At 55.1% G+C, this 27,495-nt stretch overlaps 1 protein-coding gene and 1 long non-coding RNA gene across 7 annotated transcripts in view; one reads left to right on the top strand and one right to left on the bottom strand.

The window, feature by feature from the left end:
• Positions 1–27,495, top strand: part of KAZN (kazrin, periplakin interacting protein) — a 1,010,923-nt gene that overhangs the window by 837,486 nt on the left and 145,942 nt on the right. The window contains exons 1-2 of one of the 5 annotated variants that reach the window (XM_072828269.1): positions 18,589–18,724; positions 18,913–19,747. The exons of the other annotated variants lie outside the window; for them this stretch is intronic. Coding sequence (XP_072684370.1) covers positions 19,432–19,747 — 316 coding nt within the window. The 5' untranslated portion in view covers positions 18,589–18,724; positions 18,913–19,431. Of the gene's footprint in view, positions 1–18,588; positions 18,725–18,912; positions 19,748–27,495 lie in introns of those variants that run through there. 5 annotated transcript variants of the gene reach the window in all.
• LOC140634406 (uncharacterized) lies at positions 7,056–27,039 on the bottom strand. 2 transcript variants are annotated; one of them, XR_012031908.1, is made up of 3 exons: positions 26,923–27,039; positions 16,517–16,692; positions 7,056–11,093 (listed from the first exon to the last, which is right to left on the bottom strand). It is a non-coding gene; the product is annotated as an uncharacterized lncRNA (long non-coding RNA). The 2 variants fall into 2 exon arrangements; XR_012031909.1 differs by lacking the exon at positions 26,923–27,039 and adding an exon at positions 17,958–18,586.

Here is a 27,495-nt window from a genome sequence, read left to right as displayed (position 1 = left end):
CTGCCCGGCCTCCTCAGGTGTGGGTGGATGGGCCTAGGGAGCTCCTGCCATAGGGCAGGGGGGCCTCCTGCAGGCCCGGCCATCTGATGGCCAGGGCCCAGACCAAATCCTCCGACTCAGCTTATATCCCCGGCACCCCCAGAGAAAGTTCCCTGAAGGAAGAAAGGAAGGGAGGGAGGAAGAGGAAGGGATAAATCATCGATCTGCCAAGATTATCCCTCATTCCTGCATCCTTTCCACCAGTATTTATGAGCACCTACTCCGTGCCAGGCTCCATGCTAGGTGCTAGGGTGTAATAATGAGCAAAGTTAGACTTGTTCCCTAACCTCATGAGGCTGACGGTCTACAGCAGGAGGTCACCATAAGCAAATAATCCTTTCTAAGAAATAGAGGGAAACGGCTCCCATGACAAGAGCTACCCAGGGAGGCTAGAAACTTACGGATCTGGCCGGGGAAGGGGCTGGGGCCCCCCAGGGAAGCAAAGGCCTCGCTGAGCTTGGGAGGGCACAGAGCACGTCCGAAGACCTCCACCCTCACCCTTCCCCTAACCTTAACCGACCCCGCTCCCTTCCCTGGCATGAGCACACCCACCTCCACGTTCCCGACAGGGAGGCCAGCGGGCCCCAAAAGACAGCCTTGGGACAACTTCTGATCATATTGAGCCTGGAGCTGTTCACACCACTTGGCCTAAGACCCCCGTGCTTGGTGGCCAGGGAGGGTTGGAGCTCAAAGCAGGCCGGATTGATCTGTCCCCTTTAAGCCTCTGTTTGAGGTGCCGGAGTTGTCTGAAAAGTCCCTTTCCCGTGGGAGGCACCCTCTGCATGCAAAAGTCTGCCCCCAGCTTGGGGACACACAGCCTCGCTTCCTGAGGTGTCTCAAAGTCGTGCAAATGACAAGCTCATCTTAGGTGAAAAGAAGACACATCTGAACTCTCGATGAGGCAGCCGGAGCCCCGCTCCTGCCCCAGCCACGGTAGGGAGGTGCTAAGTAGTGGACGAAGGTATAATCGATCGGCAGTTCCGTCTTCTGGCTGCGGGTCTCAGGCTGACCTGCCTTCCCTCAGCCCCGTGGCTCCGGCCCGGCCCGCAGCCCTCACAGGGGCCCCTCCGGCGGCGGCATCGGCATCGTCCCCGGCGCTGCAGACCCTGTCCCCTCTTCTCCGGACCGCTTTCTCCTCCCCGCCCCTGGACTTGCCTCTTACCACCTGTGCGATGCCAAGAAAGCTTCTTAATCGCTTTGTGCCTCGGTTTGCTCATCTGTGAAATGGAGACGTTTTAACAGTCACACGGCGTAGGGTCCCTGGGAAGCCTGGACGCGACAGTGGGGGCAGCGCGTGGCCTGGCACGTGGTCCTTGCTCTGTGAACGTCAGCCCCTGCTGTGACACACCCTGCCCGCCTCTGCTCAAGGGCCACCTCCTGAGCCTGCTTGGCCTCCCGGATGCCCCGCCACAGCCCGTGCAACATCACTTCTCTGTCACGTCATTGCAGGTGTGTGGTCCTGGCTGGGACGCCACGCTCCTCCGAGGCAAGAGGGCTGGCACCGTTCATCCCCGCGTTCCCAGGGGCTGGTCCGGGGTACACAGTAGGTGCTGCCTGAGCGAATGAGTGGGTGAAGCTGCACGCGGGTCCCCAGGGTGACTGGGGCTGGGGAGGGCAGCTCTCAGGCCCTGCTGGGGTGCGGTGGGTTGGCTTGCCCGGCCGTCCCAGGGCGTCCAGGGCGCCGTCCCCATCAGGCACGGAGTCCAGGCCCATAAGGCCCTGAGCCACCCCGTCTGCCGCCAGCGCTTGGGCTGAGTTTTGCAAAGGGAGGCTCCCGACCCCTCCTGCGCGGCGCCTTCCAGAGAGCGGTTCTTAAGCGGTGCCTGTGGCCCGTGCCCCTTCTCCTTCCTCTCCCCTCCTCCCTGCGGCCTCTGCATCATCCCAGCCTTTCTCCCTGCAGCGGGGCAGAGGGCGGCCCCGGCATCCAGGGAGCAGCCCCGGAGCTGGCCGGGGGGCCCCGGCATCCACCCCCATGCTCCCACCCCAGTTTTCCCCTGCCGTGCCCCGCACGCAGCCCGCTCGGGCCTGGGCAGCCCCGCCAAGGAAGTGCAGACGGCCCTTGATTAGTGTAAGCAACTCCTCTCCTTGGCTGGGTCTGGAGCCTCGCAGCCTAATGAGCAAAGCCGCCAGATCAGCAGGCCCTCTCATTAACGCGGCTCCCAGCCCCGTGGCAGCTGCTGAAGCCCCCATGGCCCATCCCGCAGCAGCCTCCCTCGGGTCACACCAGGGCTCTGGGGGTGGGGGTGGGGGTGCCAGCCAGCCAGGGCCATGCCTGCCCTCGGCATCCGCGGATGTCCAACCCAGCCGGGGGCTCGTCTTCCTGGGGACGGGGCTTTGGCAGCGGGGCGCCCCGCTGTTCACTGCCGGCCTCGGGCCCCAAGTCTTTCCAGCCCTTCACCACACAGTGACTCTACACCAGGTACTCCAAGACCTGGTGCCCGGCGTCAGAATGTCCGTTCCTGAATCCGGGCCACCCTGCTCCCCGGCCTGGGCCACCGCCACAGCGCCTGTCACAGTTGGCCCCCGCAGTCTAGTCAGGTCAGCTCAGAGCACCAGGGGCCAGAGACTAGGAGAAAGTAAAGGGGAAAACAAGGGGCAGCTGCTTTGCTTCACACAGTCCAAAAGGCTTCTCAGAGGAGGTGGCATTGGAGCTAAGACTTGAATGACAAGGAAACGCTGGCCTGGCAATGATCGGGGGTGGGGGGGGGACATTCAGGAGAAGGGACAGCAAATGAGGAAAGCCAGATTCTCACTACAAGAGGAGGGAGGCCAGTGTTCAAGAGCTTGGTAAGGCATTGGGGGGCCGGGAGAGGAGGCACGAGGGAGGAACTGGTCAGGGGAATGAGTGAATGAGTGCGTGCTGGCGGCACTGAATGCCGGGAGAGACCGCTGGGGCCTGGGCTGGTCAGGGAAGCTTTCTAGAAGACAGAGTGCTTTGCTATTGCTCCTCCATCTCAGAAGCAGATCCTGTGCAGTGGGAGCGAAGAGGGTGGCAGGTGGCTTCAGACGGGCTCCACGTGGCTCACACACAACGGAACCCTCTGCTGTTATGTCCCAGGTCACGGATAACGGCCGGGTGCCAGGCACCTGACCTATTGAACCTTCTGACCGGCTTAACACTACCCTACCCTGCGAGACTCTAGTTGTCTCCATTTTACGTGACGGAACTGAGGCACACAGAGGCTAAATCAGCGGACGGAGCCAGGTTTTGAGCTCAGGCGGTCTGAGCCCATGCATGGCCCTGGTTATTGTTGGGTTTGCCTTTGTACTTAATTAGAGAGCCGAGGGACCCACTGTGCGGTATGACTGGCAGCCCAAATCCCTGCCAAAAGCCATGCATTTGTCCCTGGGAAAAACCTGCTCCCCGGGCACTCAGGAGCTTTTACCCCCCACGCCTACCGTGTGGGAGCTCCAAGTGGCTCCCCAGAGCATATTTCTGCAGTAGACATCTGTCACTCATTTGGTCCACATGGCGTGCAAACCTCCTTTCTGTGCTTGGAGAAGCTCCAAGTACTTTAAGGAAGAATCTGCGCCCCTCCATCAAGTCCAAAAGTGTTGGCTACTTGTATTCCCAGCCTCCCTTGCAGCTCAGTGACTTAGTTTCCACCGTCTCGCCTGTAGACCTGGAGGCCAGCCCCCCAAAGAAGAGGCAAGAAGTGCAAATTCGGTTCCGGTTCCCAAGGCTGTGATGGGAGCAGCCACGGGGCCATGATGGGTAGTAGCGGTAGGCCAGATAGAGCGTCTGCGCCCAGCAGTGGAGCCCGGCTTGATTTGGGCCATTAGCCCTGGTGTCTCACGCTGCACGGTTGTCTCCCGCACCCTCCGGGGGATGCATGAGCTGGCCAGACACACGCGCCTTTTCTGCTTGAATTAGCCGCTCCCGGTTTCTGTTGCTTGCAACCGAGCTCTAACTAGCACCCTGGTCTCATCGGGTCGGCAAAGAATGGAATCCTGAGGGTGGGGGGCAAGCTCGGTGGGCTGGACGGAGCAGACCCAGGGCCAGCCTCGACGCCCCTAGAGGTGGGCTAGAGAGCTGGTCGTTTCTGAGGCCAGGAGGGGGACTTTGGGAGGCGCTCCTGAGTATCTGAGACCAACCGCCCCGCTTCCCGCGGCCGCAGCCCTCGGCATCTTCTTGTGATCTGGATTCTGGACAGGGAAAAGCATGGTGGGAAAATGAAGGCTTACAAAGCGAGGTGGGTGTGGGTCCTGGCCCGTCCACTTACCCACACACCTTTACCCTCTCCGGGCCTCAGCTTCCTCGGATGTGAAAGAGGAAGTTCTGCAGATGTAAAAGTTTCGCAGTTTAGTGCCTTCCTCTGTAAGGGCTCAGCATCCGAATCCAAACTGGCATAGAAGATAAGGATGTGCATTAAGTCATGACGCTGCCCTCAGATGGCGGTGGCCTGGGCCCGCAGCTCCGTCGCCATGCCTGCTGATGCTCTCGGCTCTGCACCCCCGGGGTTCGCTCTCCCCCGCTGCACGCTCACCGCAGCATCACCCCGAGACCCGGCATCGTCATCCGCAGAATCGGAACCACCTGCCCACCACCCCCCTGCCCCCAGGACACTTTTAAAACTTAGGTCTCCTGCGAGCTGTTGTTTCTGTGGATTCACTTTGTCCATGTCACCCTGTAGAAATTAAAACTGAAAAGATCAAATATTTATTCTTTGTAAAAATAACAACGAACCCATTACATTTTGTGGATAGAAATAACGTATTTTTATGAATAACAGCTACATTTTCCAAAGGGGGGGGGGGGAAGTTACTGAAACAAGTGGCATTTATTTTACGTGTTTGCAAATCTCCCTAAAATCTGGCTCCACCGAAGACAGCAGGTTTCTCATCCCTGCGCTGCTTCTGCGCTCAGGCCGTTGCAATAGTATGTCGTTGGCGTTGTAGTTTAGGAAGACAGTCCAGCCTCATGCAGATATATGTGGCTTGGGAAGTGGGGGCCTCACAGACTTTTGGGAAGGGTCTCGGGGAGCCCAGCAGCCTTCAGATCACACTGTACCAACCACTTGCTTAAACCAAAGCAGGGCTCATCCCTGGAGCTGGCCCAGGTCTGATCACGCTTCACACAGGTGTGGAGGAGACACCCATGATGTCTAGTCCATGGAGACAGTAATCGCCCCTACTCCATCGGGTTGTTAAGAGGGAACTAAGGGAGATGATGTATGTAAAGCACTTGACACAGGGCTTAATAAATGGTGCCCAGGAGTGAGCACAGGTAAAAGCAAAACCCACTACTCAGATGAACTGACCTCTCAGTCGCCTTCCCCAGGGCCCTCCACCCACACGCATCCTGTTATGCCATCATCCTTGCTACGACTCTGAAAGCAAAGCTACCCCCTAGTCGCTACGGGAAAGGAAATGGCGCAGTGATTCTACACCGGGGAAGAAGCAGTTGAAGCCATCTAACTCGAGCACTTGCGTTTCCCCGAGCAGAACAAGAGGCAGGAGCCGGAGTTGGCACAAGTCGGGGATCCGAGTGAGCCTGAGGCTTGCAGACGGTCCATCACAGGGGCAGAACTGGGGCCTTTCTAGGAGTGCCTGTGCAGATAGAGGAAGATACAGTCCGGGCTCCAGAAGCCAAAGCGAAGCATCCAGCGTCAGCACTGGTCAGCAGTTGGAGCCGGGGACGGAAGCGGAAGAGCAGATGGTGTCGGGGAGTCAGAGCAGGACAGGGGAGAGCAGGCAAGGCCTCGGTCAGCTGGCAGAAGGAGCACGACATGTCAGGCCAAGGTCAGAACCTCTCGCTTGCAGGGAACAGCTGGTGCACATGCTTTTGCGCACGTGTGCACACGTGCACACACACGGAGGTGTGGAGCTGGGCAGGCAGTTTATACGACCCAGGCCCTTGCACAGAGGGGAAAAGGAAAGCAGTGGAGTGATGGGCTGGCCACGGCACGGCTTGCAGAATGATCCCCAAGACAAAAACCCTAAGAGGGTAGGGACTGGTACCTGCAGCCTTGAGAGCACCGCACATAGTGGCTCCTCTATAACGACTGGTTGGACGAGTGACCCTGTACCTTTGCCCCTAAGAACCATCAATGTATCCCAGAACTGGCCATGCCTCAGCGTCCTGATTGCATCTCCCAGACTCCCTCTTGCTCCCAGGAGTGATACAAAAAGCCTTCCGCCGACAGTGAGCTCAGATTTGGGGCAAGGCAGTAAAAGGAGCCCTGCTCTGCCGATCGGGCCGTGCTGGTTCTATCCCCAGCTCCTCCGAGGTTGATGTGTCATTTACAGCTTGCCACTGTCCCTGTTGGGGACTCAGGCCTCCCGACTGTGGGTGGACAGGATCATCAGAGAGGCACCTGAGGATGCGTGCTGATGAGGGAGGGGCTCGGGATCCTAATGACAGGGAACGTGGAATGTTCCACTAGGTCAGGTTCGCAGGTGGGACGGGGGAGGTAGTTTGCCAGCTGAGGGTCAGGGCACCCGGAGACTTGGGGCTGTGGCCACACCTGGTGATGGGTCCCCCCTTTTGTAGCACCCCTGTACCTCGGCAAGCCTACAGATGGACGCCAGCCCCTGACCTGTTGCAGGTCAGGGCCCTCCACCTGGGTTTCGGGGTACATGCTGCCCGTAGCTGAGGCCTGTGAACTTGGGTCTGGGCCAAGAGGAATGATTTGTGGGAAAGAAGTCATTTTTCATTCCCAGGCTCAATCTCCTTTTTCCAAATGTGAGGTTGGGGAGGCAAATAGGAAGGGAATGAAAGGTTATCAAGCCCCTGTGATATGTCAGGCCTCTGTTAGACTCATGAACTACAGACACGACTTTCTTTCCACACGGCGAGTGTCAGTGTCCCAAGAAATTTGAGCGAGAGGTGCACTATCTTGACCAAGATCATGCACGCAGGCTTTGAGTCTCCCCGGCATGGCATCCCTCTCCCCTCTCGCCCTGCTCTCCACTCCTCCCCCACCTCCTCTCTTGTCTCCTTCCCTGCCCCACCCCCCTCTCTTCCCCTCCCCTCCTCTTCCTCTGGGTCTCTGGAGAGTACCCAAGACTCCACAACCTCCTCTGCACCCTCGGGGGATAGGAACAGCCCTCCTAAGAGGCAGTGTCCCCATTTCACTCCCCCTTTGTGACCCTGGACTTCCGCCCTGGCCATTCAGGGTGGCAGGTTCCTACCGCCCCGTCCCCTCTGCCAACAAAAGCCAGCCATAATCCTGCCTTCCTGCCCGCCCCCTCCATCCACCAAAGTAATGTCTTTCCTCCCTCATTCTTCTTCCACTGCTCCAGGCCTGGGGCCGCTCTCGCAGCAGGCTCATGGGATTCAGGCCAAGTCTGCAGGGAGGACTGGGCTGGCTGGGGAGACAGAGCCTGCTGACCCGCACGCTCCCGGGCCGCTCGGTTGTTCACTCGCCCCGGCGGCTGCACCTGTGAGCTCCCCGCCGAGCACCCCGGTGCCGTGGGGTTTGTGAAGATGTGGTGGCTGCTGAGAGGAAGGAGCATCCCCAACCCAGAACTGCTCCCTACGGGGCCCTCGCCTCCCAGCCTCGAGCTCTGCTTTGACCTCCCCCGGGGGAGATCCTGCACTTCGCAGGTGCTCACCGGGAGAGGTGAGAGCTCCGGCTCTATAGCCAGCTCTGCTGTTTGGCATGAGTTGAAGCCGTTCGGTGCGTCCACTTCACTATCTGCAAAATGGGTACAAGAGTAGTAACTGCCCTGTAGGGTCATCGGGAGGCTTGCATGCCTGGGACGAGCTTAGGCACTGGGTCTGGCTCATAGGGAGGACCTCGCAGGTGCGTACGGCTGCTGCTGGGCTGAAGTCTGGCTGGTTTCTGCCATTGTCTGGACATGGGAGGTCACTGGAAGGAGAGGGTTGCTGGCGTGCTTAGTCCAGGGAAGAAAGCCTCCCTACCCGGACTGCCACGACTCCAGGGTCGGATACGATGCCTGCCAGGGTGTGCTGCCCAAACTGTCCACAGATTTATTCATTCAACAAATGACGAGCATCTGCGCTGTGCCAGGCACTGTTCCAGGGTCCAGGACTCAGTGGTGACGAGACACAGATGGCTTGTGTCCTCAGCGAGCTTATTGTATGGTAGAGAGAGACAACCAATGAGCATCCAGCAAATGATCTTGAGATGCATCCGTGCCACAAGAAAAAAGAAAGTGGGATGATCAGCTGGGGACAAACTGAAAGGAGGAGCTGCTTCAGGTGAGGAGGGGGGCAGGCCCTCTAGAGAGCTAGCATCTGACTGTGACTTGAACGGGGAGAGGGACTGGGGCATAAACGGGACAGGGAAAGAGCCCTCTGGGCAGGAAGTGCAGCACGTGTCAAGGCCCTGAGGTGGGAAGCAGCTTGGCTTGGTCACGAAATAATGAGGCTGGTGGAGATTAGTGAATGAAGTCAGAGTGGGCAAGGATGGAATTCGGGGAGCATCAGGAAAGGGATAGACCATGCCATTTATGCCACAGTCAGCAGTTCAGAGTTTGCCTAAAGAACAAAGGGAAGTCGGTGGAAAGTTCTAGGCAGGGGGGTCACATGGTCTGATTGGCTATAAGTCCTGTTTCTGGGTGGAGGCTGGATAGAAAAGGAGCAAGGTGGTGGCAGGGAGGCCACCAGGAGGCTATTGCCATGGTCCCAGAGAAAGAGGGAGGCGGGTTGGCCCCGGGCTGCAGCAGGTGGCGTGGTAAGAAGCCATTGGATTCAAGGTACATTTGGAGGTGAAGCCTGGAGGACCTGCTAGCGGGTGGGTCCATCCAGGTCACACCCCAGGAACAGCCACAGTGGGAGAAGCCCCCCTGCAGCCCAGTGTCCAAGATCAAGGCTCAAAGGACTGTTAAAGCTGTGTTTCCGTAGATGCCTCCCTGGGTGACAAGGTTTAGCCGGTCGGTCTGACCAAAGCTGAGAGTCGGCGCCGACACTTTCGAGGGGATGAGAGTGACATGCTGAGCTATGGGGACATGGCCCTGAACTGGTGAAGCCCCCTCTCCAGAGGGCTGGGAGGGTCTCCGGCGGTGGCAGGCTGTCTCCACTGATGGGCCTGGCCAGGGCAGGTCACGCAGGTGGATGTGATACACACACACCGCGGCACGCACCTGCCGGGCGGGTTAGGGACGCGGGGTCCCCGCAGAGCGTGAAGCACCTGGAAAGCCTGTGCGGACGGACTTGCAGCATGCGCCCAACATCGCTGCCTCCCGAGGACGCCGTGGGCAAGCACAGGACCTGCTCTGATGGACGTATGACTTTACAGGCCAGGAAACCTGAGGTTCGGAGAACTGCAATTTTTATCTTCTACGTTATTTCCAAGGGGATCCGAATATGCAGCTTTTGAAAAGGTCCTTTTAAAAGCCAGCTTTAGAGATGTTCTGGAAAATGGCATCATTAAGCCCAGGTGAATGCAGGCAAAGTTCTTACAGAAAACTCAGTGAGAGGAGATGGAACCAGCGGGCTGCCCACGGGGAATGAAGGGATGGGCAGGCGGCCTGGGAACACGGAATGTCCTGTTTGTTGTTTTTGTTGGTTTCTTGTTGGCTTGGAAATTGAAGGCGTTGTCCCCGTAGACACAAATAATTCTTTATTTGCTCCTTCTATAATCTCCTCTCTGCTTTTTTTTTTTTTTTTTTTTTTTTCCTACCATGGTCTCTCAGGTCACCTGCTAGGATGCCGGGTATAGGGGATGCAAGGAAAAGAAAAAAACAGATAAATGCTAATAACGCCTCCACACTTGTGAACTCAAACGCAGGATCCAGACTATGCTTTTCAAGGAAAGAGACCAGGAAGGCGAGTTTTGTTTTGTGGCCCTGGGGCCGCTTGGGCGTTGGCCACCAGGGCAGGTTTCTGTTTCGTCCCAGCTCTTCAGGCCTTGGCAGCTGGGCGGGCACCCCTTCGCTCTGCCACGGGCGGGGACGGGGTGCCGGGGCTCCTCTCTTGGCTACTGGGGGCAGACCTCCCCCTGGGCACCCGGGGGACCAGAGAGGTTAGGACTGCTCTTCCCCCCGCGCATTCACCAGATGGGCAGAGGGAGGATGAAAGTGGAAGGCTGAGTCCTGTTTTGTTGTCCTTTGTGGCTAAAGATAGAGATGTACCAGGGTGACGTGTGAATCTATTTGCTGGGCTGAGAATGGAGCTCACCGCCCTCTCCACCATCCCTGGGTACAGGCTTTGTAAAAAGTTGCTTTGTTTGAAAATCGATTGCGCCACATTGCACTGGAAACAAAATGTAAGTTAAAACATCACGGTTCCATTAACGTCATGTTAGTAGATAACATTTACCGAATGCTTGAACTGTGGCAGACGCGGTTCTAAGTGCTTTACAGGCACTTAACCCAGTGAGGGAGGGAGGCAGCATTATTGTTCCATTTTATAGATGGGGGAACTAAAGTCCTGGGGTGTTGAGCAATCTGCTAAAGGCCAACAGGTAGGGCGGGATTCTTGTCATCATCTCCCTTTGTTTCCAGTGCCTGGCATCCAGCATACGCATGTGGAGGGTTGGAGTGGAGGGTTGGCGGGTCTACTGGTTTGTTAGTTGGGTGATTAGCTCATTGAACTGGTTAAGCAGCAAGATTGTTAGGGGCCCAGGCTGAATCAGCAGACCCAGGTTCCAGCTTCAGTGCAGCCACTTCTGAGCTGTGTGGCTTTGTGGAAATTACTTCCTCCTTCCACGTGTCCTCAGAAGAGGGAAACAGGAATTGCCTTATATGGTTTTGGTTTTGGGTTGAGGACATAAATGCATCTCAAACCTGGTGCATGGTAGGTACTTAATAACAGCTGCTGTGATGCTGAGTTCCAGCTGGGAGTACAGTTTTGCAACCCAGTTCCAAACAGGAGCCGTGAGGATGTGGGCTTGCAGAATTCAAGGATTTGAGAAGTCTGCAGGCACGTTGGGCAACGGCGTAGACAGGTCTGTGTGCTGTTTGTCAGAGTCCCTGCTGCAGAAGCCACTGCTTGGGTCTCTCCAGATGCAAATGAAGTTGTTTTCCACTCATCCCGATATACCTGCATCTTCTCGCAGGTGCCACTGTCTCCAAAGCTAGCGTTCCCCACGGGGCAGGGAATGCACTTGGTGTAGAGAAAGTCCTGCTGGCTTGTCTTGTGCCACCTGCAAAATGGGACCAAGTAGCAAGGGGAAAGGTAGTCTCTCCGACAAATGGTGTTGGGAAAAGTTCACACAGAAAAGAATGACACTGGGCCCCTATCTTATACCATTCACAAAAATTAACTCAAAATGGGTTAAAGATGTTGGCAAATCGAACTTCCATAAAAACAAATGAAAATAAATAAATAAGTAAAAGGAACATTCAGGGACGCCTGTGTGGCTCAGCGGTTGAACGCCTGTCCTCGGCCCAAGCATGATCCTGGAGTCCGTGGATCCAGTCCCTCATCAGGCTCCCTAAGGGGAGCCTGCTTCTCCCTCTGCCTGTGTCTCTGCCTCTCTCTCTCCCTGTATCTCTTATGAATAAATAAATAAAATCTTTTTTAAAAAAGGACCATTCAGGGAAAAATAAAAAGGATGCAAATGTAAGACCCCAAATCATAAAAGTCTGAGAAGAAAAAGCAGGGGAGAAGCTCCATGACATCAGTCTTGGCAATGATTTTTTTTGGATGTGATACCAAAAGCACAAGTAAGAAAAGCAAAAATCAACACATGAGACTAAATGTGTGTGAACTAAAAGGCTTCTGTAGAACAGAAGAAACAGCCACCAAAACAAAAAGGCAACCTACAGAGTGGGAGAAAAGATTTGTAAACCATATAGCCAATAAGGGGCTAAGATCCAAAATATGTAAGGAACTCAGATAATGCAATTTTTAAAAAAAATCCATTTTGGAAATGGGCACAGGAACTGAATAGACATTCTTCCAAAGAAGACGTACAGATGACCGAGTACGACGCAAAGAGGTGCTCAACATCACTCGTCATCGGGGAAATGCGAATCAAAAACCACGGTGAAATGTCACCTCACACTTGTGAGAATGGCTAGTATCACAAAGACAAGAAACAGCAAATGTTGGTGAGGATGTAGAGAAAAGGGAATCCTCACGCACTGTTGGCGGGAGTGCAGACTGGTGCAGCCCCTCTGGAAAACAGTACAGGGAGTTCTCAAGGAAATTCCGTATAGAATTACCAAACGGCCCAGCAATTTCACCGCTGGGTATTTATCCAAAGGAAACGAAAGCACCAACCCAAAAAGAGAGCTGTGCACCCGTGTCCACTGCAGCATTATTTGCAGGAACAAAGATATGAAAACAATCAAAATATCCATCAACAGTTGGATGAATAAGGAAAATGTCACACACACACACTCTGGAATATTACTGGGCCATAAAAAATAAGGAAACTCTGACATTCGCCACAACATGGTTGAACCTGGAGGTCGCTATGCCAAGTGAAAAATAAGCCAGACACAGAAAAACAAATACCCTGTGGTTTCGCTCACAGTAGAACTTGAAAACAAACAAACAAACAGACAAAAAAAGTCAGGCTCACAGAAACAGAGTAGAACAGTCGGTAGCAGGGGCTGCGGGATGGGGGAAATGGGGAGACGTTGGCTGGAGGGCACACACTTCCAGTTAGAAGAAGGAATATGTTGTGAGGATCCAGTGCACGTAGTTAACAGGATCGTGTTGTATCCAGAGCTGCAGAGAGAGTAGATTTTACACGTTCTCACCACCACCACCACCACCACCACCACCACCACCACGACAAGATGGTCATTAGATGAAGCACGTGTTAGCTGACCTTAGCGTGGTGAGCATGTGACCATCCATGTGTCAGACCATCACACGGAACACCTTAAATTCACACAGTGCTACGTGTGGGTTTTATCCTCATAAAGCTGGTGGTGGGGGGAGAAAGAAGTGAGTTATGGGGCAGCTGGGGACCTGGGGGACGTAGCACCTGCCCAGGTGTCCCGAGTTCACCGTGGAGTCCAGCCGTTTTGACATCTGTCCCCTAAGATGAAAATGTTAAAACGGGCATGCTAAAAAAAAAAATCAAAAATTAAAAAAAATAATAAATAGATAGATAGATAGATAGATAAATAAATAAAACGGGCATGCTTCTTTCTTTTTTTCCAATATCACAAAACAGGAAAACTGACTTCTTTTTGTTTTAAAAACTGCAGCAGACGATCAGTTGAAACACGCGAGTTAATTCTTAAAATTGAAAAATCACTGTGTTTTACTCTTGCTCGTGATCTCATAGTTTTCCGGAGGACGTGCTGGCGACCCTAGATGGAGGTTAGGTGGTGATGGAATTATCCCGGGCTGCCCTTGGCTGCAGAGTCACTGGATATGCCTCCCTCTTCTGAGGATCGGGGGGCGGGGGGGGGGGGCGGCGCGGGGAGCGTCTCTGAAGCACAGGCGATAGAGGTCAGATTGAAGCATTCCAGTTGGCAGGCTCCCTGCTGATGGATCAACACTCTTCCCTCCCCTTGTCGCCCAGTGCTGGGGTTGACACAGGCCAAGATTCGTAAAATGAAGCCCCCGCCCCTGGAGGGCACCTTGTCCATGGAGGAGGAATGGCCCTTCGCAAGTCTCGTGCCCTGAGACTTTTCCACTCAGAGGACGGCACTTAACAGTGTGTGGTGCCTGGACCAACAGCAGAGGCATCCCCTGGGAGCTTGTTGTTGGAAAAGCAGAACCTCAGACCCTACCCCAGAATCTGTGTTTTAACAAGGTCCCCAGGAGATGCAGATGTCCAGTAAAGACAGAGAAGCCCTGTGGGATGATGCCCTCACACCCTAAGAGGGTCAGCCGAGTCTGAAAAATTGCTCTGGTTACAAAGAAGAAGGCGTGATTACTCTGCCCGGGCATGTCCCAAACTGCTTCCGGAAAGAAGTGTCCCCTGAGCTCCGTTTGGAAGGGAGAGAAGGAAGGAGTCCTAAGGAGGCAGGGAGGAGGCACTTCCAGACGCTTGGCTCAGCAGTTGCTCACCCGGAGTGGGGGGCACCATTCCTGTCCCCCCACGTCTCCCCTGCGCCACGTGCCCCCTCCAGCACATCTCTGGTGCCACGGCCTGAACTTTGCTCCATGAACCTGGGCCAGGCCTGTGCATGAAACGTCACAGCTCCTGCACCCACCCCGTGCCAGCACTGTGCTGGGCACCTTACGTGCTGGGTTGCATCTGTTCTTAAAGACCATTCTCTTGGAAGGTTCTAGAGAGGCAGAGTAGCAGAAGGTTTAAGAGAGCATGTGCACTGGGGCCCCAGTGCCTCGGTTCAAATCCTACCTCGCTACCTACTAGGAGCATCCTTAGAAGAGTTAGAGCCCGCTCGCTGGCCCATACCTGGAAGGTTCCTCTTCTATAAAAGGAAACTAACAGTAGTGGGTGCTGCATAGGGTTGCCGTGGGGATTGCGTTCATCACGTGCAGTTGGCCGCCTTGGCCCGTGGGGAGCTCTCGGGGTGATGGTTGTCGTTACTCTTATTATCCGCATTGATAATAATCAATTATTAGGAGGGGACACCAGAGCAGGACACCAAGGCTCTAAGAATTTAAAAGTGACGTCTCCGGGGTTATGGTTCTGTCCTGCTCCCTTTGCAAGAACCCCCCATGGGCTCTGCCCTCTGTCTCCCACTTAGCTCAATGCGGTGGCTCCTGACGCTCCAACCTCCAGTCCCCACGGCAGGTGCTTGTGTCCCAGCCGGTCTCCCTTCCAACCAACAGACCACATCCTGTCGCCGGAGCGTGCCTCTGAGCCTGTTACCATCACCACACCTCCACCTGGGCTGCTTCCTCGGCCCAGAAGGCCCACCTCCCCATCTCCGCCTTTCCCCGTGGCACCTTCCGAAACCGGGTGAAGTCACACCTGCACCCCTATGGACATACCTGGCTGGAGGCCCCCTTCCTCTGCATCCCTCGGGCCCCTCCGCGCTCAGCGGGCCGCCTCTCCCGCACCTGGACGGCCAGGGCTGTGTCCTGCACATCGTCACTTTCTCCCGCTTTTTTTTTTTTTTTTTTAAGATTTCATTTACTTATTCATAAGAGACACAGAGAGAGGCAGAGACACAGGCAGAGGGAGAAGCAGGAGCCTGACGTGGGACTCAATCCCAGGACCCAGGATCACGACCTGAGCCAAAGGCAGATGCTCAACCACTGAGCCACCCCGGGGCCCCCCTCGCACTTTTCTAACACAGTGCTCCGTATATGCAGTCAGTGCTTCATAAATGCATGGTAACCGAAAGCCTGGCCCAAGCCCCATTCAGGCCAGTTAGCTCCTGGCTTCCCCATGGATTGTCCACGCCTGTGGATGCCTCTGCCCCGCCCCTCCTAATATTCCTTTCCGACCCTGGATCACAAGTGGCTGCCACAGTATGTGCTTTCTCCCCCTTCCTTCCACCGAGGGACCGCCCCTGGCACTTCGTGACTACGGGTGAGGACTGGGCACAGAGGGCCCGCGTGGCTGACCCTCCCTCTCAGGGCCCTGTTCCTCGCCTGGGGGCTCTTGGTGTCTCTTGACTGTGCTCAGGGATTCCCAACCTCACAGTCGAGGCTGAATAATTCTTAGTGCATCGTGTGCACTGTGGGATGTCCAGCATATCCCTGGCCTCTTTCTACCCATGAGAAGCCAAAGCACCCCCCGCCCAGTTGTGACCACCAAAAATGTCTCCAAGCAAATACCCCTTGGGGCTGGGGACGGCGGGGGGGGAGGCAAAACTGCCCCCAGATGGAGAACCACTGATCAGAATTCCTCCCTGGGGTGACCGGGATGAGAGAGGGGTGACCTTAGCCCAGGAAGCTACAGAGAGGCCTTTGAAATCCCCAAACCTGCATACAGGGAGGTCACACAGACAAGGCAAGATGTGTGAGCACGATGAAGCAGAGGGAGTAGGCCTAGCTCCCGCCCATCCTTACCAGGTGGAAATGTGGCCCAGCTTTTGCCAGATCTTAAGATTCTTCAAGAGAAACCCGAAATCCTGTCTTTTATGTGAAATCCCCCAATTTTTAAATGTTGGCAGCTAATGTGAATTTTTTTTAAAACACTGTGGGAAAAACAAAATATTTCTGTGAGCCAAATGTGGGCTGCTGGCTGTCAGTTTTGCCAACTTTCCTGTAGACTGAGCTTCCATTCTAGAAGCTTCAGGCGGCTCATGCCACCCCTGAGCCCGCAGGTCCCTACTCTCTCTGCCGTGGTTTGTGTCCTAGGGACCGTGCACAAGGCCCCGCACTAGGTGTCTGGACCACACAGATACTCCCTGCCTGCACTGGCCACTCCACCTGCTCGGAAATCCAGGCTCAAGGATTCCTGAGGGAGAGCGAATATGGGAAGCACCCCACAAAAGGGGCTCAAGACGCCTGCGCTCTCACCTGACTCTTGTGCTGGGTGACCTTAGGCAACCACTCCCCACCCACCCTCTCTGGGCCTCGGATGCCTCCTGTCAAATGTTTGCAGAATGAGGACAGAGAAGGGAGGTTGAATGAATGCTCTCTGTTCTCGAGACTTGAATGAGCATTTCCCCTTGGCAGCGCGGAGCCCGACCGGCTCGCCCGGTGCCCACAGGGCATCTTTGTCCTCACACTGACCTCGGCAGGGACAAGCTGGCTGTACCTCCCAGCTCAGGCACCCTGCATCTTGGAGTAGGGAGTCGGGTCGTCTCTGATGGGCTCTCTGCTCCGTGCAATTAGCTTACTGCTGCTGGAAGCCGCTCCAAGGGTGGAACCCAGCCTCCTGTCGCTGGGGAGGGTCAGATCGTTGGCCCCTGTAAGTGCAGATGGCAAAGCTCCGGTTAATGACACGGTCCCCCTGCCACCAGGTACTCACTTCCACAGGACGGCTCAGGTGGGCATGTCCACACCTGGCCTGTCTGTATCCCTAGGGCAGTTTCCCAACTGGCTCTGTGGCTGCGGGGAGCTTTGGCGGGGCTAATAGGCCGTCCCGTCCAGCCTCCCCGGGTTGTATCGATGGGAGGGAAACCCAGGGAGGGCAGGGGGTCTGCCTGAGGTCACCCAGCCAATACAACAAACACCAGCATCCCCTGCCCCATCGGGATCGTCCAGGGGTGGGCACAGGTGAGCTATACCAGACAGACAGATGGACTCAGGATAAGCACTGACTTTGCCTGTCATTAGCTGCGGCATAAGACTGGTGGTTGTACACCCCATGCCCAGAGCACCCAGGCAGCTCATTTACAGGAGTGAGGGGGCCCAGGGTAAGATCGTAGGGAGCAGGGGTGCAGAGGGAGAGCAGGGAGGTGGTGCGGGCCTCTCAGTCACCATGCGGGTTGGAATGGGGCGTCACTATTCCCAGACTTCCTGATTTTCCAGAAGTAAGGCTAAATGTCTGAGCTTTTTGGTGTAAATCATCCTTATTTAAAAAGTTGGCAACCGGTGTTTTAAATGTTTTTTAATCGAGTGCTGAGAAAAGAACGTATATTCCAAGGCCGTGTTAGGCTCTGGGGCAACCAGTTTGCAGTCTCTGCTCCCTTCTCTTACCCTCGGCTGACTCTGCTTTAAAATGGGTCTAATAACAGTATCTCCTTCTTACAGGGGAGTTGCAGGATTTATGCAATAATGCTTCTCGAGGGTCTGTCATACTAGGCCCCACGGCAAATGGGACCTATTGTTATTTATTAGGACATGGGACGCTCTCCTTAGGTAAAATGGGAAGGGAGTGGAGTGATGGAAAGGGCATGTTGAGTTTGGCACCAGGGGGGCTCTGGGAAGCCCTGAGCTGGAACTCAGGATCTTTGCATGAATCCACAAAATTCATCATGCGCTTGCCGTGTGCCTGGCGCTGTGGGCATATTTCAGGTGTAAGATCTGCCCCTTCCTGGAATTGCCAGGGGAGATGGGAAGAAGCCCAAGCAGCAGCCCATGGGGTTGTCCTTCACCCCAGAAATACGCGTGAATCCCTCCACTGGGCCCCTGCCTGCTGCTCTGGGAGAAACGTGCCACTTTCAAAGCCCGGGTCCTTAAAAACAAGAAGAACGCAGCTTCTTTTACAGTTAGCCCAACGCATTTTTACTTGTTCGTGGAGAAACTTCAGGGGAAGACGCCAGTCCTTCCTATGTATCTGCCTCCTGAAACCAGTCCCAAAGATATTTAAGGACGATTCTGAGAAAAGAAGAACTTAGAACAAATTCTAATTGGTCCCAGTGGGACTGGAGGCCGTCGCGGATCTCTGCCCTGAGAACCCGAGCCCGGGGCCCGAAGTGACTTCTTGATGTCCAGAGTGAAGAACGCTCCGCCCTGGTCCCTGGGCTTGCCCTCCCCCGGCAGCGTGGGGCAGAGTCAGGCCCGCTCCCGGCTCTGCCAGGGGCAAAACTGGCAGCCACAGAACCCCGGGGTGCTGCGTGGAGGCAATGGAGGCCGCGCTGCTCTGCGTGCAGAGTCCGAGGAGCCCCAACTTGCTCTGGCTGATGGGCCCGGGGCCCGGGGGGCGGGCTGGTGGGCCGACAAGCAGGTAAAGCCCGTATCTACGGGAAAGCAGCCTCAGGCGTGTGCGGATGGGCCTCCTGGAGCCCAGGCAGGTGGCCTCCTGACAGGGGAGGGCCCTGGAGCTTGGAGTCCGGGTGCAGAAATCCACCGGAGGCAGGGGAGGGGTGGTTATGTAACTATGACGTCACAGTCACCCAGAAAGTGACCTTGCTACGCTCCACTGCCTTGGTCCTCCCCCCCTCGGAAGGACGCAGAGATCCAGCAGCCCTCGCTCTGGGCACAGCACTGGCCCTCAAGTTTATCATCGCCAGGGCCATCTGGAGGGCTGTGAAGACACAGCTTGGGACTCAAGAGGTCGGGGTGGGGCAGAGAATTTGCATTTCTCATACATGTGCAGGGATGGTGCCGATGCAGCAGGGCCAGGGGTCCCACCTTGAGAATCCCTGCTCTAGGACTTTGTGACGTCCGTCTGCCTGGGGCCCTGATTTACTGTGTGCGTCTGGGCAAGTGTCTGAACTTCTCTGGGCTTCTGTTTTTCTTAGACGGAGAAGCCGGCTTTGTCTTTGAACAACTGCACCCCACCGCAGCGTTGAGATGCCTGGTTCCATCAGTAGCTTAGAGACCTTCACGCGAAGGGCCCGGCCTTTGAACCCCAATGGTTCAAACTTGCTTTAGCCTCTATGAGGTTAAGTCGCCCTAGGAGACGTGGGCACTTTAAGCCTTGAAGGGGCAGCCCAGGCCAGCATCTCTGGCCTCCGCACCTGCCCTGCATGCAAGAACCCTGAAGGGGTTCACCAGGCTCGTGGGCTTTGGGATCCTTCCGTTTCCCTGGAGAGGTGGTGGCAGAGGCCCACCGAAGCCCCGCCCATGAGGCGTGGGGGGCACAGAGAGATTGAATCTGCGCCCAGACCCCCTTTCTCATCTTAACGTCCAAGTGGGGTGTCAGCTTTCCACACGCTGGGGTGCTGTTGCCTCTTCCCACAGCATGCAGGACAGGCGTGCGCTCGCGGCAGGCGCCGAGCACAGACGTGACCAAATAAAACGAATGAGCAAACGAGCAAATGGATCCTTTACCGAACCCGCCCCAGAGCCCAGCTGTCTTCCATCTGCCGTCTGCAGCTCCATGGGTGCTCCCACCTAGGGGCTCCTTTGCTCGTCACAGAACAGTCTTGGGACAGTCTTGGGGGATAGGCGACTATCCTAGCGTCCATCTCGCAGGTGGGGAAACTGAGGCCCCAGGTGGCCTGACTTGCTCAACTTCACTAGTGAGTACAGGGCAGATGCAGCAAGATGCGCGCAGAACTCCATGCTGCAGCCTCTTGCAAGAGCCCCTCTCCCGTCGAATCAGCTCCATGTCCCTGGACGGGCCCTCTGCAGGTAACGGCCGGGGGGGACACAAAGCGGGGAGAGGGATGGCGTCACTGCAGGGCTCTGAGACAGGCTCGACTGTCCGGGCATCACCTTGGGAGCCCAGTGCAGAGCCTGGCACATGGTTGGTGTGCAATTCATATCTGTTGAGTCGGTGGTGGTTTTTTTTTTTTTTTAATATATTTTTTTAATTTTTATTTATTTATGATAGTCACAGAGAGAGAGAGAGAGAGAGAGAGAGAGAGAGGCAGAGACACAGGCAGAGGGAGAAGCAGGCTCCATGCACCGGGAGCCCGATGTGGGATTCGATCCCGGGTCTCCAGGATCGCGCCCTGGGCCAAAGGCAGGCGCCAAACCGCTGCGCCACCCAGGGATCCCCCGAGTCGGTGGATGGTTAAAGGGAGACAGGCTCGGTTGAAGTACTAGGTCTAAACTGACCTGCTGTGTGATCCTAGACAAATCCTTTTACCTCTCTAAGCCTTGGTTTCTTCAACTGTAAAACAACAATAATTACAGTAACAGAATAAAAGTTAGGAGAACAGTCTAGAGCCAGAATGGCAGGCGTCTGAACCCTGGCTCCACCGTATAGCACTGTGTGACCTCGGGCAGTCTACTAAAGCTCTCAGTTTCTTGGGTTCCTCATTGATAAGGTGAGGATAAGGATAGTATTTACATAGTGCTGTGGGGATTGAACGGAGCGGTTATGCGTAAAGTGCTCTACCCAATACTACTGATAACCCTTAACAGTGATGGTTCTACCTCTGCGCCTTGGTAAATTAACATTTAAGTAATGAGGTATGTACCCAAAGGATACAAACATAGTGATTCCAAGGGGCACCTGCACCCCGATGTTTATAGCAGCAATGGCCACAATAGCCAAAACGTGGAAGGAGCCCCCAGATGTCCATCGATAGATGAATGGATAAAGGAGATGTGGTGTATGTGTATATACAATAGACTAGTCATCAAAAAAATGAAATCTTACCATTCGCAATGACACAGATGGAACTAGAGGGTATTATGCTAAGTGAACTAAGTCAATCTGAGAAAGATGATTATATGATCTCACTCATGTGCGGAATTTAAGAAACAAAACAGGATCATAGGGGAAGGGAGGGAAAAATAAAATAAAATGAAATCAAAGAGGGAGACAAATCATAATAGACTCTTGACTATAGGAAACACACTGAGGGCTTCCAGAGGGGAGGAGGATGGGGGGTTGGGGTGACTGGGTGACGGGCATGAAGGAGGGCGCGTGATGTCAGGAGCCCTGGGTGTTATGTAAGACGGATGAATCACTAAACTCTACTTCTGATACTAATAATACTCTATGTTAATAATTGAATTTGGGCAGCCCCGGTGGCTCAGCAGTTTAGCGCCGCCTTCAGCCCAGGGCATGATCCTGGGGACCCAGGATCCGGTCCCACATCGGGCTCCCTGCATGGAGCCTACTCTCCCTCTGCCTCTCTCTCTCTCTCTCTCTCTCTCTCTCTCTTTCTCTGTGTCTCTAATAAATAAATAAATAAATAATCTTTAAAAAAATTATTGAATTTAAATTAAATATATATGTATATGTAACAAGTACCTAGCAGAGGAGTTCCTAGCACAAAAGCAGAGGTGCTCAGTAAACAGTCCATATTTTTATTCTTTTATTAAAGATTCCATTTATTCATTCATGAGAGACACAGAGAGAGAGAGAGGCAGAGACACAGGCAGAGGGAGAAGCAGGCTTCCTGCAGGGAGCCCCATGTGGGACTCGATCCCAGGACCCCCGGGATCACGCCCTGGGCCAAAGGCAGGCACGCTAAGCTGCTCAGCCACCCAGGCTGCCCCAGTCCATGTTATTTTTATCTCGGACTCTGATGGCCCATGGCCCTCTGTGTCTCTTGAGTCACACATAGGAAAGGGGAGACACAAGGACTGAAAACTGTGGGGGTGGCCGCCAGCCCCACTCCGGGGAGCCCCCGACCCCTGGTTCAAACCTGCTGTTGAACCAGTTGGAGAAGGGGAAGTACCGCTAGTGGCCCCTGGCGCAGCAGAGGACCCATTTCCCCCACACACACCCCCACACCCGCCCCCAAACTCCCCACTCCCTCCTCCAACTACCCTGGGGAGTCCTGGAGTCCCGGCTTCAGAAGGAGGGCAAGGAGCAGGCTATCCCCCCGGCCCACAGGCAGGCATTTTCCGTAACTTTGACGGGGGAGGATTTTCCCCAGATGACACCCCACACTTCTGAAGCTTAGACTGCCCCCCGCATTTACCAGCCACATGATCTTGGGTAAGTCCCTGTGTCTCCATAAACCTGTGTCTCATCTGGGATGGGGATAGGGTGCTTTGGAGTGTTGAATGAGCTAGAAAGAGCACCCCTGGGGGGAAGAGAGCGCTCAGCGGTAACATCTGTCGCCAAAGTGGCATCAGGGGTGTCAGCACTGAGTCTGCAGCCAGACTCCATGAGCTTGAGCTCTGCTTGCATCACTCCCTGGCTGTGTGCCTTTGGGTAAGTGACTTGCCTTCTCTGTGTCTGTTTTCCCGCCCATAAATGGGGATGATAATACTGTGTACAGTCTACTTGTATCTCTCAGGGTTGTTGGGAGGATTAAATGACTGTGTCAAGTTCTTAGAGCACATAGAGTCGGTGCCCCGTCAGTATTTGCCAGTATTACTGTTGTAAGTCGTGATATTTTGATGTTATTGTCTTTATTCTGAATAAGCTGCAACATTTCAACTTCTTGCAGAAACCTCCTTGCTTGACGTAAACTCCTCAAAACAGGGGCTTAGAGGAGATGGGGGAGATGCAGCCCCTGGATAAAGCCTTCTTTCCTTTTGTTGCACTTGAGAATCTAGTTTGGGACCCGAGACAGTCCTACAGGCGGGACGCGGAGGCCAGCTGCACTCCGTGAAAGTGCTTTAATGCCCAGCTCCGCCCAAGGACTGAGCTAAGCCTTGGCCCTTTGGAAGCCCCCAGAGGGGATCAGCATCTTTGCCAGGTCATTTTGGGGCCCCAGAAAGATCGTCAAAGGGTACCGGTGAGCCCATGACAGGCACACAAAAGTGTCCAGCCAGGAAGGCCTCCCCAGGACAGATGGCAGGGTGGATCGTGGGTAAAATCCTCCATCCCCGTAGGGCAAAGGTCTAAATAGGTTTGGGGGAAAATCCTGTCTAATCCTCCTGCTGCACCTGTGCCCCAAAGTCCTACTGGGATGGCCAAGGGAAGACCAGCTCCGTCCCTGCTGGTGGCCTTGGTCACAAAGGCATCCCAGGGCCTGCCAAAGGCCTTCCAAGTCACAGGGCTGCAGATCTCCATGGAGATAGCAGGTAGTGCCTGTCTGACTCGGAAGCAATGGCCGCGTCCCTCCAGCCTCCTCCAGCCATGTCCCCCCAGCCCATTTTTCGTGGGCTTGCCCTGTGCCAGGCACCATTCAGAGCTCTACGTGTATGTATTGTCCTTGAAACCTGCCCCCAGCACAACCTTCCGAGATAGTAGCCACGATCCTCTCCATTTTATAGATGAAGACCCTAAGGCTTCCAGAGGCAAAATTGTTGGTCCGAGATCATACACTAGTGTGTGCCCGAGTCAGGATTCGAGTCCTGTGTCCCCAGCCTCCTGCGGCAGGAGGCCTCCAGTGTGGCCCCCAGTGATCCCCGCCTTCTGGTCCTGATCCACACCTTCCTATTACCCCTCCTCCCATTGAGTGAGGGCACAACCTGGTGACTCACTTCTAACAAACAGGGAAAAAGAGATGGATGTCATTTCCGAGTTTGGTTGCAAAGAGACCCTGGCGTCCACCTTGCACACAACCTGTCTTGCTCTCGGAGCCCTGTCGGGGAAGCCAGCTGCCATTTCGTGAGTACACCCGTAGCTCTATTACGGCAAGGACCTGAGGCCAGCCTCCGGCCAACAGCCCACAGGGAGCTGAATCTTGCCAGAGCCACATGAGTGAGGCTGGAAGTAGGTCTTTCCCAGAGAGCCTTGAGTTGACTATAGCCCCAGTGGACACCTCGATGGCAGCCCTTCCGGGGACCTTGAACTGTGGGCCTGACCCACAGAGACTGAGAGATAATAAACGCTGGTGGTTTTAAGCTGCTAAGTTTTGGGGGTGATTTGTTATGCAGCAGCAGATAGCTAATATGCTTACTATCACTGCTAGTGACCCACGCACAGAGCACCCCCACGCAGTCACCCCGAAAAGGACAGCAAAGGCCACCTCGGCCAGTGAGGAGCTTAGGCATAAGGTCCTTTTCCACAGGCCCACACAAGCTAGTGGCCACCTGGCTACCGAGGTCCCCAGACCCCCGGCAAGTGTTGCCAGGAGTTCCTGAAGGTGTTACAGACAAAACTGTGCAGATTCCTAGGAATCTAGAGTTGCTAACTTTGTCTTGGTTTCAGGTGTTTGGAGAGGACTTCAGTAATGTTGGCTTGGAGATCTTAGTCAAATCTCTTCTACAAATACTGAAAGCATAGCCAAGGGGAAAAAAAAATACCTGAAAATTCCAGTGGGTTCCAATATTCCACTTCGAGCACACATCAAGTGTAGCGGGGTCCTTTAACACAATGTTTCGGGGTTTTGTTTTGTTTTTTTCCCTTAAGTCAGATTATCTAGTCATTTTCTCCAGTGATCTAAAGGAAGGCCCCCTGGAAGCCAAGGGATACTGTGATCCCTAGCGTCCCTGTCCTCAGCTGCCTTTCTGTTTTGTTTGGTGGCACCTGAGGTCAGGGTCATGGGGACACCATCTGGCCTCAGAGCTCAGAAGCAGAGCATCCGCCCCACCGTCTGGCTGACGGGCCACCCTTCCCCCCATCCGATTTCCCTCTCTGCCATGGCTCCTTAATTAGTTGTCTGGAGGAATGGACGGGGACAGTCCCTGCTGCCTTGCCCCAGCCCCCAAATCCTCCCTCCCTGCTGCCTTGCAGAGGCCAGACCCAACGTGCCCCGGAGAAGGACAGAATGAGCCAAATCCCAGGCCTAGCTGTCTCCAACATCAATTCCCAGCATCCCCAGGAGAGGCTGGGAAGATCTCCTGGGAGGAGAACCAGCTACATAAATTGTGCAGACCCCAATGCAAAATGAATGTGCGAAGCTCCCAGTTCAAAAATAATTAAGAATTTCAAGGCGCTGACAGCACAGCATTAACCCAAGGGCAAGGCACGTCTTCCCAGGTTGCACGTTCAGAAGCCGGCTCTGTCGTGGAGTCTCCTCCAGTCAACACCACCCTGGCGTCATCATTCCTGCAGGGCCTGCCCAAGTGCTCAGGGCAGAAAGTGAGTTGTCACCTGGTTCCTGGATCTCCTGTTGCAGAACCGCGCAGAAACGTCTCCTGGGTCCAGGGTATCCTCGTAATGAGAAACCTACCTCCAGGAAGAAACACCTCCCACCCAAGGCAGGTGGCTTTTTTTCTAGAAGGCTTCAGGCTGCCGCTGCTGCCAAAAGTTTGCCCGCTAGCAGAGTTAGGAGCAGGGACTGAGGCTAATGCCGACGGGGGGAGGCCTGGGCAGTTTGAGAGCCCCCAGAAAGCAAGGGAAGGTGAGTCTAACTGCCCTCTGAAACTCCTAGACCTGTTTACTCTCTTGTTCTTTCCTTCCTCACCCTCTCCTCTTTCTTCTCCGTGTTAAAGAGTTGTCAACATTTTGAACTTGGATCACGCCTAAAAATCCATATTCCTAGTAGCTATAAATAAATAAATAAGTAAATAAATAAATAAATAAATACATAAATAAATAAATAAAGGAACTTCTGGTGACACTAGAGCCGCATTCCTGTATGACAGCAATCTACTGCTTCTTACGTGCCACAGTCCCCACCCCTCCCTAAAGTCTCCCTGACGCTGAATCCAAGTGGCAAGTGCTACACATTCATGCTTGTGCTGCTGTTTTCTTGTTACGGAATCAAGGGAAAATTGCGTGTCTCTACCAAAAGTGGAAAGAGAGAGGAAGAGTTCCATGTACTTCAAGAAATATGGGAAAGTGCATGTTCCTTTGTGGGAGAACCTTCCTTTAAAAAAAAATTTTTTTTTCTATTTATTCGAGAGACACACAGAGGCAGAGATACAGGTAGAGGGAGAAGCAGGCTCCCTGCGGGGAGCCCAGGACCTGGGGATCATGCCCTGAGCCACCCAGGTGCCACGGAAGCACCTTCTTATCTGCTTATTATGCAAAGTGTGTCTAAGCCAAAGAATACAACCTAAAAGTCCCTAAGAAACAAACCACAGTGAGCCCAGTACAGCCCATCTCACTCATTCCACCCAGGGAGGCTCGGAGCAATCTTTCTTTTGTTGCGTTTTGCCGATTATCCCAGAAAAGGCAAAAGAATGGAGGGATCCCCAGCATCTCCTCTCATGTGGTGTGAGGTCCGTTTCCTCCCCTTAGCGTGGTGTGGGTGTTTCACCCTCTGGGTAGTTTCCTTTCCTGGCTGGGAGCACCACCAGCATTTGGTGTTACTGGTCAGCTTTCCGCTGGGCATTTGGGGTTCCAGTTAACAGGGGTAGGGGGTCTGAGGCAGCCCTGTGGGCCTCTACAACTGGGTCAGTTTTCGCATTATTGGAAGGGTGAGGAAGACGTTTTTTTGGAGGGGTGCTGGCAAGGCCATGATGGATGGTGGCTGAACCACAGTGCCTGCTAAGAGGCAGGGCTTCTCGCCCACAGACAGGAAAGTGACCTGTGAACAGTTTTAGACACTTGGGGCTGGGGGGAGGGAAGTAGTTCGCGTCCCCTGGTTGTTGGAGAGCCCTATGCCCGTGACCTAGAAATTCCCAGAGCTCCGGCCTGGGCCCGTGGGAACCGTAGGTTACAGAGCCAGGCCTGGGTGTGTGCTGCCTGGAAGGGGAGGCTGGGGACATTGCGAGGGGGTGTGAGTTCTCACCTGGCTATGTAGCCTCAGTTCCCCATGTCTCCACTGCGAGGAGTGGGGGTGGGGACCAGACCGGCTTCTTGGGGTTGCAGGGAGATAATTAGTCCCTCTAAAGAGCATCATAATCCCCAGATCAAAGGGGGCTGGGAGCTGCAAACTCATTTTACAGCGAGCACCGCCAGCCCCTGGAGCACCCACTGCAGCAGGCAGGTTGATGTGTGCGCAGGCAAGGTGCCACCTCCTGCCGGGCTTGGCCCCCCACCCACTCCGGGGTCCAGTCCTGGCTGTGGCAGAGGGGCATTCAGAAGCATCTCTGAGCGTGGACGGGGTGGGACTTACCGATGCCTCATTTTATGGATGAGGAAACAGGCTCGGGAAGTGAGATGCAGACACAGGCCCCCCAGCAGATGACAGTGTCCTGGGGGGAGGTGGAGCACGTGGGTTCCCGCCCCCCCCCCCCCAGCATTACATCCCCTTAGAGGACGTCTGGTCACACAGCACAGATGAGCTTGGAAATGTCCCACTCTTTCTGCCCTCTCCTGGCCGCTTATTGGGACTTCAGCTGTTCCGCAGCGCTGTCGCGGGGAGGGGGCGGGGGGTGTCAGAAGAGCCGAGACTATGCAAATCGGGGTGCCGGGCCGCCGCCCCCCGCCCCCCCCCGCCCCCCGGCGCAGTCGCTCTGGGCTTTCGGGGACCTGGGAGCAGCCGGTCCCTTCCGACCTCTGCGCCACTGGCCGCTTTTCTGAGCCGCGGTCGGTCCAGAAGTGGTCGCGTCGGGGATGCGCCCGGCGTCCCGGAACCGGGCCACGGAGCGCTCGCCGGGGCCGTGGGGCGAGTCCGGGCGCCGCGAAGGGGCCGGGGGCGGGGCCGGGGGCGGGGCCGGGGGGAGAGTCCGGGCGCCTACGAGGGGGC

This window comes from Canis lupus, chromosome 5 (genome assembly GCF_048164855.1).
Source record: "Canis lupus baileyi chromosome 5, mCanLup2.hap1, whole genome shotgun sequence".
In the NCBI taxonomy this organism is placed as follows: domain Eukaryota; kingdom Metazoa; phylum Chordata; class Mammalia; order Carnivora; family Canidae; genus Canis; species Canis lupus.
The sequence above is the reverse complement of the archived record's forward strand: the minus strand, read 5'-3'. Positions and strand labels throughout refer to the sequence as shown.